Here is a 14,379-nt window from a genome sequence, read left to right on the forward strand (position 1 = left end):
AAGAATGCCGGAGGGGCCCAGGGCCGTCCACGGTGCAGAAGTCTGACAGGCGGGGTCGTCTGAGGAGGGGGGGGGCCTCCCCCGGGTGGGGATCGTCCAGCAGCTAGCACGGCGCCTGCCCACGTTGTGGTCACATCCGTGAGAGGCGTCCTCCCGCCGGGCAGCAAGGCCGGGGCCCACCGAAGGGACTGGACCTTCCTGACCTGCGCAGGACAGAGTAACCGTGAGAGCAGTGAATAAAACTCACGGTGATACGTTTTCGGTGCGTAGTTTTGAGCCTCGTGCAAGGAAAAAAAGAAAAAAAAAAAGAACCGCAGCTCCACGCCGACAGGAATCCGTGCCAGGGGCGCCTGGCCTCTTTCTTCCGACGCCTTGACTTCCTTCCACCTGCCCGCAGGCTCCTGGAGATAGACGTTTCCAGCAACAAGCTGTCGCACCTGCCCCCGGGCTTCCTGCACCTCTCGAAACTCCAAAAACTGACGGCTTCGAAGAATTACCTAGAAAAACTGTTTGAAGAAGAAAGCGGTACGTCCTCCCCGACTCGATGTGTCGTCGTCTTCTCGATAGGGATAATTTTTTTTTTTTTTAACCCATTTAACTTTTTTTTTTCTTTTTTTTCCATCCTAGCCACTGCTAACTGGATCGGCTTGCGGAAGCTGCAGGAGCTGGACCTGTCCGACAACAAGCTGACGGAGCTCCCCGCCGTTTTCCTTCATTCCTTCAAGTCCCTCAGTTGTCTGAACGTCTCCAGGAACAACCTGAAGGTGTTCCCTGACGCCTGGGCCTGCCCTTTGGTTAGTACCACGCAGGGAAATCACGGGGGTCTCGCGGGCACTGTGCCCCCTCCCCTCAGGGACCACGCCGGGTGGCCGGATGCCGGGTCCCATCCTGTAGCCGAGCGATGTCACTCAGCATCCAGCAACTGAGTGTCTCAGGCGGGTAACTCGCCCGAAGGCCAGCCAGCCCCGCCTGGCTCGGGGCTTGAGGTTCACAGTGTGGCGCCCGCAGACTCTCCCGGCTGTGGGGGGAGGGCGGGCGGTGGGCTCCTTGAGGACAGCTGTAAATCGGGACTAAAGGAGGAGAAATCGTCTTCGCCTGTCGCGCTGCCAACTCATGGTGGTTTTGCTTTTGGGGGAGTTTGCTCGTTAAAGCGTAAGGAACGGGATGCAGACGATGTGTGTTTTGTTGCTGTTGGTCGTGGACCAGGAAATTCTCCATCACGAGCCTGCGCGTTTCCAGTTCAAACAGATGCGTGTGTGGGAAACTGGCTCCTCTCTCGAGCCCAGGACTGAATTGTCCCATTATGTCCAAGGACAATGGGCCAGATGTTCTGGAATGAAGGGCCTCGAGCCACCTTTGTCCCCCCCTCTCCCCCCGGCCCAGCACCCCCCCCCCCCGGGAAACTGTCGTCTTCCTTGGAGCAGGGATGAGAAATGGGACAGCCAGTTGATGGCCTCTCAACTCACCGAATTGTGTTCGTTACAGAGCCGGGGTGTCGTGGCTTCATTTTAAAGCCGTTCTCGTCCGTGGCACCAGCTAACGAAGCTCTCACTCTCTTTCTCGCCACACTCCCAGAAATGTTGCAAAGCGCCCAAAAACGCCCTGGAGTCTCTGCCGGACAAAATGGCCATCTTCTGGAAAAATCACCTCAAGGACGTGGATTTCTCGGAAAACGCGCTCAGAGAGGTGCCCCCGGGGCTCTTCCAGCTCGATGTGAGTCTGAGGGCACCTCCCGCCTCGAGTCGGGCCCTCGGGAGAAAATCGCGCCGCCGTCTTGGGGTCTGGGCGCTTCCCCTGAGCTCCCGAAACCAAAAAAAGAAAAAAAATTTAAGTCAAAAGAAAAGTTCTATGGCCAAAACCACAGGCGCAGTTGTAAGCGAAGTTTGGGGGGGCGGGGGGAGGCGGGGGGAGGGTGGGCAAAGCGAGAACAGTTTCCCCAGCACCAGGCTTTGCGGGTGGGGCCCGGGCGCCTGCCTTGGTTCTGAGCCCCCGATGCGCAGTCTGCTGGCGTGTGAAGCCCAGAGCCGCGGGGACAGTTTGCGGGGGGCTTCTCGTGCCCACCCCCCACATCCCTCCCAGGAGGGGACAGAACTGAAACTCCGGCCGGTCAGACAGACGCTCCTCCAGACGGGAGCTCAGGCGGGCGCCTTTCCCCCGGGGCCTGTGTGTCCTCCTCGCTGTGGCCGTCCGGCGCCTGTCTCTGTCCCACACACACACACACGCAGGAACGGGGGCCCCTCGAGGCAGAACAGGGGTCACATTCGTCACCTGTCTCTGTCCCCCCCACACACACGCAGGAACGGGGGCCCCTCGAGGCAGAACAAGGTCACATTCGTCACCCGGCCCTGGCACCCAGAGCCGGCCCCAGAGTGGGCATTGAGGCAGAGTGCACGGGCCAGAGCCCCCAATCCCACCATGCCGGCTCCCCAGGACCCCACAGGCTCCCCTGCTAGGCCTGGAGCAGGCCCCCCCACATGCAGGGATCCCCGAAAGGCAACAAAGGCCCCCTCAGCATGCACGTTCTCGGGGACGAGGTCCATCGAGTCTCAGGCGCCTGGGCAGAGAAGGGGCCCAGGCACGTCCCCTGTGGGGGGGGCGCACGTCACAGCTACCCGTGGGGCACACCTGGCCAGGTTCATGTCCACCCCTGACCTCTGCCCTCAGGGGCGAGCCCATTCCGGGTCTGTTTCCCCTCACCTCACACCACCCAGCATCCGACTTGGTTTTGGGGTTCCCTCCTCCAGGTGAGGTTTGGGGCACCTCCGATGGGCATTGGGCAGGCGGGCGGGCTGGCTGCGGGAGGTTCTGACTGTAGGGCAGGGAGACCCCTGAACAAAGCTGGCGACAAAGCGTGCGGGGTAAGGCGCTTGGCGTGGGGCGGCCTGTCCCCTCCCCTCCGTGGACGGGACAGTCGGCGTCCCCGGCCATGGCCTCAGGCTCGGCGGCCCCCTCTCGCTGGCCCCCTCTTGCTGTCCTCTCGGTGGAGGACGTCGCAATTCCGAGGGTGGAGCCGTCCTCTGCAGCGCCCAGTTGGCTGCGGGGCCCACGGGCCGTGGCGGACGTCAGGGCCGGGGCCGGGCGGTCAGTGAGGCCCATGGCTGGCCCTGGGCACGCGGCGAGCAGACAGCGAGCCACCCCGGTGCTCTCTGGGATGTCACCTGGGCCGGCCCAAGGAGGCCTCACCCTGCGCCCCTCCCACGGCAACTCTGTGGCCTGCCGGACCTGCAGAGGCGGTGCCGTTCCCAGGCCAGGCCCCCAGGAGTCGTCGCTCTTACGAGGCCTTGGCGCTGAGAAGCGCTTGGCCTCTTTCCATCCCGGAATGGTTTCCCCACAGGGGTCTCGCGGGGAGGCCCGCTCCTGGGAAGGGAAGGTCTCTGCTGTAATTTTGTGAGTTGTAAGGCCCTCCGGAGCCCACCCCCCTGAGATCGGCGAAGCTCGGCCCCGTTTCGTCAGAGACCCGCCCTGGCTCCTCGGTTCCCCCGCAGACCGGGCCCCGCGAGCGTCTGTACTGGTCACGGCATCTTCGCCTCCCTCTCTCTCTGCCTGTCCCAGGCCCTCACGTTCCTGAAGTTACAGGGGAACCAGCTGGTAACACTGCCACCCCCTGAGAAGTGGACCTGCAAACAGCTCAAAACCCTGGACCTCTCCAGGAACCAGTTTGGCAAGTAAGCGCGTCCCCGTCCCCAGCAGCTTCAGGACATGCGTGCGTGTGATGCGGCTGGGCAGGGCCCTGGGGGCGACCCCGTGTGCGCGTCAGGGGTCAGGGCGGCGTGACAAAGGGCCGCTGACCGGGGCCTCAACAGTGGACGTTTCTTTCCTCGCCGTCTGGAGGCTGGAAGTCCCCGATCGAGGCGTGGACGGGGTCGGTCTGTTCTGAGGCCTCTGTCCTTGTCATGTGTTGGTCACCTTCGCCCCGGTTGGTCCTCACAGAGTCGTCCCTCCGCGAGAGTCTGTGCCCTGATCTCCTCTTATAAGGACACTGGTCGTTGGATGAGGGTCACCCTCATGTTACCGGGACCACCTCTGTAAAGACCTTGTCCCTAAATATAGTCCCATTCTGAGGTCCCAGCGTGTGAATTTCGAGGACGGGAGCCCGAGTTCGGCCCGTCAGAGCGTCCCCCCCATTTCTAACTCTCAAAGGGGGAGGACCTTCCAGCTTCAGCCCAGCCAGTCATCTGCGCAAATGGCTTTGCCAGTCGCTGACCAATAAGCCTATAGATGAAACAAAAGGGCCCCCCGCCCAAGCTCTTTTCATTAAAGGAGAAGAGATGAGCCCAGCCGGCCCTCGGGGCCTGGGGACCCACCACCCCGGTTCACGCGGAGGCCACTCTGGTGGTACCTCACGGAGCCTGTACCCCAAACAGAGCTCCCTGAGAGCACCCCAAAAGGTAATGGCCGTTGGCGTGGGCACAGAAACGCCCACCCCTGCCCGGAGTGGAAAAGCTCAGGCATAGAACTGCCCGTCACACCTGCATTCGACAGTTTCCTCTGAACAGTTTTCCCCCCAAACGCTTCTGAGCGCACCGGGCATCAGCAGGCCGTGGCCCTCGACGCCGACGTCCTCTGCTGCAGGGGGACCCCGCACCGCGCTGATGACGTTCCCCCCTTGTTTCTGCATGCCTCGGCCTAATGCAGTCACAGCCCCAACCCCGAGGTCGTCTTTACGCCTTCCTCAAATGCTGACTTTGTTTCCTCCCCGCAGAAGCGAAGACCGACTTAAAACAAAGCACATCTCCTTTTTCACCACCAGAGGCCGCCAGCGTTCGGGCACGGAGACAGGTGTGTGCCGGGCTGGGCGGTGCGGATGCTGTCGGGGTCTTGCTCCCTGCTCCGCCAGGGGCCTCGCCCTCTAGGCCAGCGGTCCCCAACCTTTGCGGCACCGGGGACCGGGGCTCCTGTGAGGATCTGGCGCCTGATGATCTGAGGCGGGGCTGAGGCGGAGATGCTGGCGCTGGGGGGCGGCTGGATGTACCCACGATGCTTTGCTCGCTCGCCCGCCGCTCACCTGCTTTGTGGTCTGGTTCCCAACGGGCCATGGACTCGCACCGGTCCACGGCCCAGGAGCTGGGGACCCCTGCTCTACAGGGCTTTCCCCTAGTGCCCTATGGGAGTGCCAGAGATGGCCACATCCGACCGAAAAGCCTGGAAGTGAGGCCGTGTCCTTTGCTCGTGTGACGCGTGTGGCCTGAGGTATCCTGACCCCCCGTCCTGTGTGCGGTCTGACGCGACCAGCAGCCGCCGTGTGCGGGTGGCCTGACGTCTGCCCTGCATACGTCACGTTTCTCGAAGCCTCACAACGCGAGGTGTGCGTTTGGTTCCCCATCTTGCAGATGGGGACACCGAGGCCCCCAGAGCGTCTCGTGGGAACGTGGCCGTCCGTGGCCCCGTGGGCTGTCCTAGGCTGAGATTCAGGAGGGCTCGCGGCCTTCCCCCAAACGCCTCCGAACCAGAGCTGTTCCTAGAATGCTTGCGCTGCTCACACAACGAGGCCCATTCGGCAGACACCGTTTTTTAGGAAAACGGGTTCTTCTTGTTCGTTATCTTCGGTCAGGTGTCGACCTGACCCTCCCATGAAACGACCAGCCCTGAGAGCTACAGCTTCTAATGCCAGTGGCGCCCTCAGCATGCCGTCCCGTGGGACGAGAGCCGGTAGCTAGGTCACTTTAAATGTAGTCTGACTTTCTTCTTTGGCTTTAGTAGGTCTATGTAGTCACATGCTCCTAAGCGCAGATGGCATGAGGTAGGGATAAGAGAGGCCAGAGAGGCCAAGACGCGTTCGTAGGAGGTGGGCAAAGTGGCCTGTCCGCCTCTGGTAGTTTTCGATGACCTGCTGTGCATGCGTGTGCACATATGATGTGCACATGCGAGTCACACGTGTGTTTACATGAGATCGAAGACGTAACAAATCACCAGTTGAAACAGATGAGCCCCAAAATAGACCTAAGTCAACGTGGGACTTTATGATGAAGGGGACATTTCAGTTTTGTGGGAAAATAATGTTTTCTTGTTGTAATAAGGGGTGTGGGTATAACTTATCCAGGTGGAAGGGGACAATCACAATGCTAGATTCTCAACTTTACGTAAACCAAAGAAAAAAAAATTCCCATGTGGATTTTAGACTTGAGTATAAAATTAAAAAAAATAATAACATTTAAAAAGCTATATGTATAATTCAGGGGTAGGAAAGACCTGTAAAAGCTAGGTGAGAAATGCAGAAATCATTTTTTAAAAAGACTTTGTAAGAGCAGACCAAGAAGAAATATTTGCAGTGCAAATCATTGCCACACAAATTAGCTTAAGTCTCTAATATACAAAGACTGCTTACAAATTGCCTTAAAAAAATAATTGATTAATACCAAACAAACAAATACAGGCCACCAAATAAGGAAAAGATGGACAATAGGCATAAGTAGTCTGCAGGAAAGGACGTCCAGATGTCCCCACGACAGTCGAAAATGTCCCGCACTGCTCTAATAGGGAAATGCAATTGGGAATCTCGTAACCCATCCTTTTTCAAACGCAGGGCCTTGGGGCCTTCGCCACCGAGCCCAGGCGTAGGGACTTCTCTCGGAAGGGAAGAGAAACGTGCTCTCCCCACGAATGCGGGGACCAGACCGCAGGCCGGAGAGAGTCGCCGGCGTGACTCTCAGTCACGCCGTGGGTCGGGCCTCCGACGTTCGGTTGATGAGAAGGCCGCCTCCAGTTTTAAGACGCGGACCGGGCACGAGGGTGTGAGGAGGTGGGCTCAGCACTCAGCGGGACCAGCCACCCCCTCGTGAGGCCACCGGAGCACAGGGCCACACGGCGGGAAGTGCCGGGGGGACGTGCAGCGGTTCTGGAAAACGACTTGCCGGTGGCCGGCGGAGCTCCTCTGGGGAGCGAGGCCAGGAGGCCCCCCTCTTGGAAGTGTCCTGGGCAGAGGTGAATGCTGCAGTTGGCACACGACAAAGGCCCCTTGATTTTTTTTTTTTTTTTTTTTTTTATTTTCATCCGAAACGCCGAGGCCCACACCCGGGTGACCATAAGGAGCCTGCTGCGAACGCTTTTCCTCGGCGGGGCTGGTCTCTCGGGGCCGCCGATCCCTGGGTGAGGAGTTATCTATGAAAGATAACTTGTCTGCAGATGGATGGTAAAATTCCAAGTAAAATTATGTATATTCAAATAGCCATATTTGTGCGGTGGCCTCGTCCAAAAATAATTTGGATGGCTGTTTTTACGGTAAAGTTCAGACCAGCAGAGTCATAAATAACTTATGAATAAATAATTACAGGTCATAAATACTTCGGGCTGTGCTGCCCGGGCCATTTTTACGGTGCCCACGCTGGGCCCGGGGGCCTGTGACAGGTGTCGCTGTTGTCTGGGGGTTTTGTTCCCTGTTCCCTCCGTCTGTTAGTTAACGAGGTTTCATAAACACCACGGTGAAAATTCTGGAAAGCGCCTGGCGCCAGGTCTTCAGAATACGTCCCCGGGAAGCGATGAGCCTCATTCCATTCTGGGGTCCTCTCAGTGTGAGTAGCGAGGTCAGGCTCGAGTTGGTCATCCGGTGTCATTGAAAAAAAGAAGCGTTTTTTTTTTGGACATTTTCTTCAGTGAAACGAGGTCTGCCGCAAAGCCATCGCTGAGAGCCCGCTGTACCTTTCCGTCCGTAAAGGCCTCTGTGCCGAGTCCCATCCAGCAGTGCAGCCCGCGGGGCCCGTTTCGGTGTTCCGGAACGTCCTCTGATGGCAGGTCGCCCCGTTGCCGTTGACGCTGCAGCTCCGGGCGTGGGGGGCAAGCCAGAGTCCGCAGTGCCAGGGTCAAGGGCGCCGGAGCTTATTGCTTCGCCCAACAAAAGATGCTGGCTTTCCCGCTCACTCACGTGTCCCGCAGAGACCCGGCCACAGGGCTTTGAGGTGGTGTTTTATCATGAATCCTCCAAGCGGAAGGACCTGGGGGCGCTGTCCTGCCCCCTCTTGGTGCCCGGGGAGGGAGGAAAAGGCACCTGAGAGATCCTGCTGGAACGCAAAGCTCTGATTCCCCGTCTCCCGGAGCCTTCCCGGGCTCGGGGCCACGTTCTGCCCTCGGCTCACACCGTGCCGTGCCCGTGGAGACGGCAGAGGTGATTTTAACAGGAATCGCATCATCGGCCCAGTCAAGGAAGTCGCTGGAATGCTAGGAGTTGGCTTGTTTTTGAGAGAATCCCGTCTTAGGAAGCGTAAAAACCAAGCCCGTGCGATTACTCGTTTAGTTACGCTGTTTAGCTGAAGGCGTAATGCACGTCCACGGTGAACGACGTTTTCGAGCAGCACCAACGTACTCTGCGTCCTAACGACGTCCTTCCCTGGGGACAGCTGTGGAATTACATGTGTCTCCGGTAGCAATGACGCTGGTGTCTAACATACACGTGCACCGTCTACATACATGCAGCGTGCACACATGCCTGCTACGGCATGGAACACGTGCATGTGTGTCTTGTGACATGCACACACGTGTGGTGTGTGTGCGTGAGGAAGATACCGTGCGGCATCCGTGTGTGTGGGGTGGCGTGTACGCACATACACGCGCACACACACATGCAGAAACGCACTGGGCGCGTCTGCTCACACGTCCGCACGCGATTCGAGGTCGGCGGCTCCCGGTACCTTCCCGTGCTCGCGTGCCGACCTGTCACGCTAGGCGGTCTCCCGTGTGTGCTGCCACACGCCGAGCCACCGAGCGCGCTTGCTCGCCCATCGTCGCCCTGTGCAGAATCGGGACCTCCAGCTGGCAGCACGGGCGTCGTCCCCGGGGCCGCGGAGCCCCGAATCACGCCTGCCTCCCCCTCCGCCGTCCCCTCGCAGGGTGCCTGCTGGACCTCCCGGCCTTCCTGAGCGAGTCTTTGGAAGTCCTCTGTCTGAACGACAATCACCTGGACGCGGTCCCGCCCTCGCTCTGCCTCCTGAAGAACCTGTCCGAGCTCTACCTGGGAAAGTACGTCGACCGGAGGGAGCGGCCGCACGGGGCCCTTGGCCCGGGGAGGCGCAGCGTCCCCCGTAAGCCAGCCGAGGACACAGGCGCCGGAGAGGCGCAGGGGCCGTCTCCGTCCCGAGACGCAGCCGTGAGAGTGTCCGAACGCGGCGCGGGCGGGGAAGGCGGAGGGGACGGTGCAGGGACGTCCCCCACGCCACTGCGCTCAGTTACACGAGCGGCTAAAACCCTTCCGCCCGTTTGCTGAGCGCCTCCTGCCGGGGCTTCAGGCGGTGAGCGAACCGTGACGGCGGCAGAGACCGATTCAGGCTCCGTCTGCCGCCGTTCACAGACACGAGGCGCGAATCCTTAGGGTCGTGTAATTAACAGAGGGGACAGAGAGGTCGGGGGAGGGGACCCGGTCCTGGGCCGCGGGGATTTGCCATGCTCCTGACTTCCCAGAGAGAAAGGCTCCGAGATCAGTATGTACATGGACAGCGCGAAATCAGAGCCCAGGGTGACAGGCTCGGGGTGCGGGCTGTCGGTGGCCCCTGCAGGCCCATGGGCTGAAGGGCGGCTGTGCATGCATGTTCTCCGGTGGTGCATGTGTGTGTGTGTGCATGTGTTCTCAGCAACCCTGGCCTCCGAGAGCTCCCACCCGAGCTGGGGCAGCTGGGCAACCTCTGGCAGCTGGACATCGAAGACCTGAGCATCAGCAACGTGCCCGCTGAGATCAGAAAAGAAGGTAGGCCTTCCTCGGCGTCACCCCCTTGGGAGTGATGGGGCCGGAGGCGGGGGCCGCAGGACGGCCCCGCGGAGCCCGTGCCCGGCTCCCGTGTTTGGGAGGAGGCCGTGACATTCCGCACAAAGCGGTTGTTGCTGGGGACCGTCGTGTTATCATTGGCCGTGCGGTCAAGCCGTCTGCGGCCGGACAGGCAGCCGGGCTGTCCCTCGACGCCCTCGACTTGGCGCTTGGCGCTTCGGAGGCGAGGAGTGTCTCGACCAGCCCCGTTACAGCACGCGGGATGGGCTCCCGCAAGCCCGGGCCCTGCCCCGTGCAGGTCGCGAGCGCCGTCCCCCCTCTGACCGTGCCCAGGCCCCCGGGCGGTGCTCTCCTACCTGCGCGCCCAGCTGCGGAAGGCGGAGAAGTGCAGGCTGATGAAGATGATCGTCGTGGGGCCCCCGCGCCAGGGCAAGTCCAGCCTCCTGGAGATCCTGCAGACGGGGCGGGCGCCCCAGCTGGCTCACGGCGACGCCACCATCAAGACCACCAAGTGGGAGCTCCAGAGGCCGGCCGGCTCGAAAGCCAAGGTCAAGGATGGTCGGCGCGCAGAGGCCCCGCGGGCGGGAGGGAGCTTCCCAGGGTGCCCGTCCGTCCTCTGCAGAGAGCCCAAGACCCGCACCCCAAGGCGTTCGTGGGGGGCCTGTGTGCTACTCCGCACCAGCTCCGGCCAAGGGCAGTGGGCAGTTTCTTGACCTGCCCTTGTCCTTTCCCGTTAGAGCTCCTCGAGGCTCCGGGCCAGTGGCCAACCCTGGCTGGCTGTGGGATTTCTTTGACGAGCTTTATAAAGACAGCAGTGCCCGGGCCCCACCTCCACCGGCCCCCGAGTTTGCAAATTCAGATGGTCTGGGGTCGGGCCCACCCCAGGGCTGGGAAAAAACTTCCGCACTGGGCACCAAGATACACCAGCACCCGCCCCTTGTTGGGGGGGGGGCGCCGAGAACGCACCCCGAGTTTGAATGCACTGTCCTCCCCGACTTTCACTCCAGGTTCCGAAAAGCCTAGTTTTTAAAACAAATCCTTAAGTGCACTTATGGTCATCCTGCTTTCTATACAGTGTGAGACAGACAAAAACGAGGATTGTCCTGCCCTAGAATCGGAGAAAAGCAAGCCCGTGGAACCCTGGTGGGGTGGAAGGGGGCCCGGGGCCGTGAGCGACGGCTCCCGGCGTAGAGACTGGGCACACGCCGATAATGCCCCCCCTTCCCCGTGGCCGAATCTGTGGTTACGTGTGGCCACGCAGGGGTCCAGGCGCGAGGAGGCTGGTGGTGGAAATCCGGGGGGCCTCCAGCCAGAGGCCGCGTGATTTTTCCCACGGCCCCCAGCGCAGTGCGGGCGGGAGACGCCGCCCCACAAAGCGATTATTATCCAATGTCACTTTCTCCCAGCTGTTCGTCCCGAAAGGTCGCCCGCGGCCTGAGGGCTGAGCTGCTGTTTCCGTTTTCCCTCTCCTCCGACCCCCTACTTCCTTCCTGCCATCATTCAGCACCCCACCCCCGCCCCACGTTTTCTCGTTGAAAGACGAGCCCCCGACCGTTCTGGAGGCCGGGCCGCGGAACTCGCCCTGCGGCTGGACCTGCGCCTGGCGTAGAGCAGCTGTTCGTTTTTCTCTTTACACACGACCGGGTCCACACGGGGTCTCGGAGGCCGATGCGCAGCATTGTGGGAAGAGCTCTTTGCTCCAGAAAACCACAGCCTGAGCCGCCCGGGGCCAGACCGGGACCTCAGAGCCAGACGGAGACAGCGTGCCGTGTGCGCAGCCTCTCCCTGCTGCCCGGCAGCGAAGGCTTCGTTTAAGTCCCACGCCAGGGCGGCCTCCCCGCGCCCTTGGTGGCCGCGCCCTCTGACCTACACATTTCTCAGGCCCGGCGCCTTGGCCTCGGCCTCGGTCTGATGGAGGTTGGCCTCGGCGTGGGCCCTGACGTCACCGCTGGCGAGACGTCCCCTGTGTACGGTCCAGACGGGGTGGGGCAGCGTCCTCCAATGTCGCACAGACGTGCAGATGGACACAGCGTCCAGGGCCCGGCCCCGCCCCGTTAGCAGTCCACGGAAGCTCCTGGAAGTCCGTCCCTGCAGCCCTGGGCCCCTCCCCCTCCCTCAGATGGCTGGTCCCCGAGACAGCGAGACGGGCACGGCCGTTCCTGCTGTCATGCCCTTCCAGGCCCCAAGTCCGGCGTTCGAAGCGATCGGTTACAGCGACCGGTCATCGCGGTTTGATGACCGCAGCCTCCGTCCCTCACACGCCTTCCTGTCGCCGCCTTGTTGCTCAAGTAGGTCGAGTCCGTGGAGTTCAACGTGTGGGACATCGGCGGCCCGGCCAGCATGGCCACGGTCAACCAGTGTTTCTTCACCGACAAAGCCCTGTACGTGGTGGTGTGGAACTTGGCGCTGGGCGAGGAGGCCGTGGCCAGCCTCCAGTTCTGGCTGCTCAGCATCGAGGTGAGGGCCCGGGGTCCCCGACCCGTCACCCTTGCCCGGGAACCAGAGGGACGGCTTTCGCGGCGGCCCCGACCCGTGGCCCGTGGCCCACAGCGGGCGGTTCGACTCCTCCTCGGCCAGGTGTCGGCCACATTCTTCTGCCCTAAGTGCGAAGGCTTCCCCCGTTGGGAACCAGAGGGGAACAGGGCTCCGCTCTCGAGTGTAGCGGTGACGTGGCCGGCCCAGGTAGCTGGCGCACTGTCCGAAGGGCTCAGCCGTCCGTCCCCCCGCGGGAGGGGTCACGGGGGCCTCGCACACCCCTCGGTCCGTGCATCACAGGCCCCAGAGGGTTGCAGACGCGGAGTGCGGGACACAGCTCTGGGCGACGGGCTCGGGGACCCACGGCGGTGGGCGGGGGGGGCGGCTTCCGGGCCCTCGCACGGGGGAGGGGAGCCGCTCCGAGCCGCGGGGTCCCTGCCGCAGGCCAAGGCCCCGAACGCCGTGGTGCTGGTGGTCGGCACCCACCTGGACCTCATCGAAGCCAAGTTCCGCGTGGAGAGGATCGCGACGCTGCGGGCCTACGTGCTGGCCCTGTGCCGCGCGCCCTCCGGGTCCAGGGCCACCGGCTTCCCGGACATCACCTTCAAACACCTGCAGTGAGTGTTCCCGGGGGCGCCGGTCCCGCCCTGCCCGTCTTCTGGGGCCGGCCTGGGGTCGGCCTGAGGAGGCAGCTCCGGGGCCCCTCCTGCACCAGGAGCAGCAGCTCGGCCCCCAGGGCAGACGTGGCCCCAGGGTGGGGGGGGGGAGGAGGCCGCTGGGCGGGCAGGCGCCCACGAGCTGCCGCCTCCCACACCCCCTGTCCTGAGCACCCACGATGGCCGTACAGGTCACGTACTGAGCCCACTGTGCAGATGATGACGCTGAGGCCCATGAGCTAAGAAAGCGTTCTCGGCGGGCACGAGTGGCCGTGGCCACGGCGGCCGTGGTGGCTCTTAGGGTCCCTCCCTCTGGGCGGAGTCCCACAGACGCTGGAGCAGGGGGCAGCCTGGGGACGTGGCCGCTTGGCTCAGCGCGCAGGACCTTCCTGTGCCCTTGAGAGCGACCCCGGCGGCCTGTGCCGATAGGAGCACAAGCTCAGGTCAGACGCCCGGGTCCCGCCCGAGGCTGCTCCTTCCCAGCCTGTGTCCCCGGGGGTCCCCTTGGGCCCGTGCGCCTCCCTGGCCTCCGCTGTAGAGCGGACACACTGCGAACACAGACTGAGGCGACTCACTGCGGTGCCCCGAGCTCAGCGCTTTGCACCGAGTAGGGCCGCAGTGGGTTTCTGCGTCCGCGGCTCCCGGCTGGCCAGGGGAACGGCCATGCCTCGACCTTCGACCTTCGCGGGGAGGGAGGCGTGGCCGGCGAGCACGGCTCTCTTTCCCACCCGCAGCGAGGTTTCCTGCAAGAGCCTGGAAGGCCGGGAGGGGCTGCGCCAGCTCATTTTCCACGTCACGTGCAGCATGAAGGACGTGGGCAGCACCATCGGCTGCCAGCGGCTGGCGGGGAGGCTGGTGGGTGCCCGGCTCGCCCCGCCCGCTTCCCTTCGCGGGGACCCCGCCCCCCACCCCGTCTCCGCGTCCCCAGGCTCTGCTGGTCCCTGAGTGAGCCGGGTCTCGGGTCTCGGCGGAAGGGCAGGGGTGGGCGGTGCCCGGAAGCACACCCCAGCCCGGCCGGCCTGCCGCCAGGTCCCCAGGAGCTACCTGAGCCTGCAAGAGGCCGTGCTGGCCGAGCAGCAGCGCCGCCGCCTGGGCGACGATGTCCAGTACCTGACGGACCGGCAGCTGCAGCAGCTGGTGGACCAGACGCCGGGCAACGACATCGACGACTACGAGGACCTGCAGTCGGGTGGGCGGGGCCGGGGGCGGGCGGGGGGCGGGGGCGGCAGGGGTGGGGGCCCCCGGCGGGCAGCGGGTGGCCCCACCTTCTCAGCGTAGACTCACCGCGGGCGTCGATCTGGGGGCCGCAGGTGGAGTTTAGGGAGCAGGCGGATTTGCAGAGATGGAATCCGTGGGTGGGGGGGTGGGCGCCCCGCAGCATCTGAGCCGGCAGTGAGGTCAGCGCGTGGGCGGGAGAGATGCTAGGGTCGCCGTGACGGGCAGCCGTCCGTCCGGTCCACGGGCCTGCGTGTGGGGACCGTCGATGGCCTCCTAGGGAGAGTTTGCGCGTGGCCCCGGGGCGCAGGCTGCCGCGGAGCCCCTTGGGCCCGCCGCCTGACG

The 14,379-nt window shown here is 63.0% G+C and overlaps 1 protein-coding gene across 3 annotated transcripts in view; it reads left to right on the top strand.

Annotated features, from left to right (window-relative positions):
- The window catches only part of LRRK1 (leucine rich repeat kinase 1), a 99,363-nt gene that overhangs the window by 61,026 nt on the left and 23,958 nt on the right, over positions 1–14,379 (top strand). For all 3 annotated transcript variants that reach the window (XM_036232048.1, XM_036232047.1, XM_016154907.2), the window contains 12 exons: positions 398–525; positions 628–794; positions 1,576–1,713; positions 3,553–3,665; positions 4,703–4,779; positions 8,820–8,949; positions 9,558–9,670; positions 10,022–10,236; positions 11,981–12,145; positions 12,608–12,780; positions 13,554–13,674; positions 13,849–14,008. In XM_036232048.1, the coding sequence (XP_036087941.1) occupies positions 398–525; positions 628–794; positions 1,576–1,713; positions 3,553–3,665; positions 4,703–4,779; positions 8,820–8,949; positions 9,558–9,670; positions 10,022–10,236; positions 11,981–12,145; positions 12,608–12,780; positions 13,554–13,674; positions 13,849–14,008 (1,700 nt within the window). The remainder of the gene's footprint in view (positions 1–397; positions 526–627; positions 795–1,575; positions 1,714–3,552; positions 3,666–4,702; positions 4,780–8,819; positions 8,950–9,557; positions 9,671–10,021; positions 10,237–11,980; positions 12,146–12,607; positions 12,781–13,553; positions 13,675–13,848; positions 14,009–14,379) is intronic.

Source organism: Rousettus aegyptiacus, unplaced genomic scaffold (genome assembly GCF_014176215.1).
Source record: "Rousettus aegyptiacus isolate mRouAeg1 unplaced genomic scaffold, mRouAeg1.p scaffold_m13_p_14, whole genome shotgun sequence".
Lineage (NCBI taxonomy): Eukaryota > Metazoa > Chordata > Mammalia > Chiroptera > Pteropodidae > Rousettus > Rousettus aegyptiacus.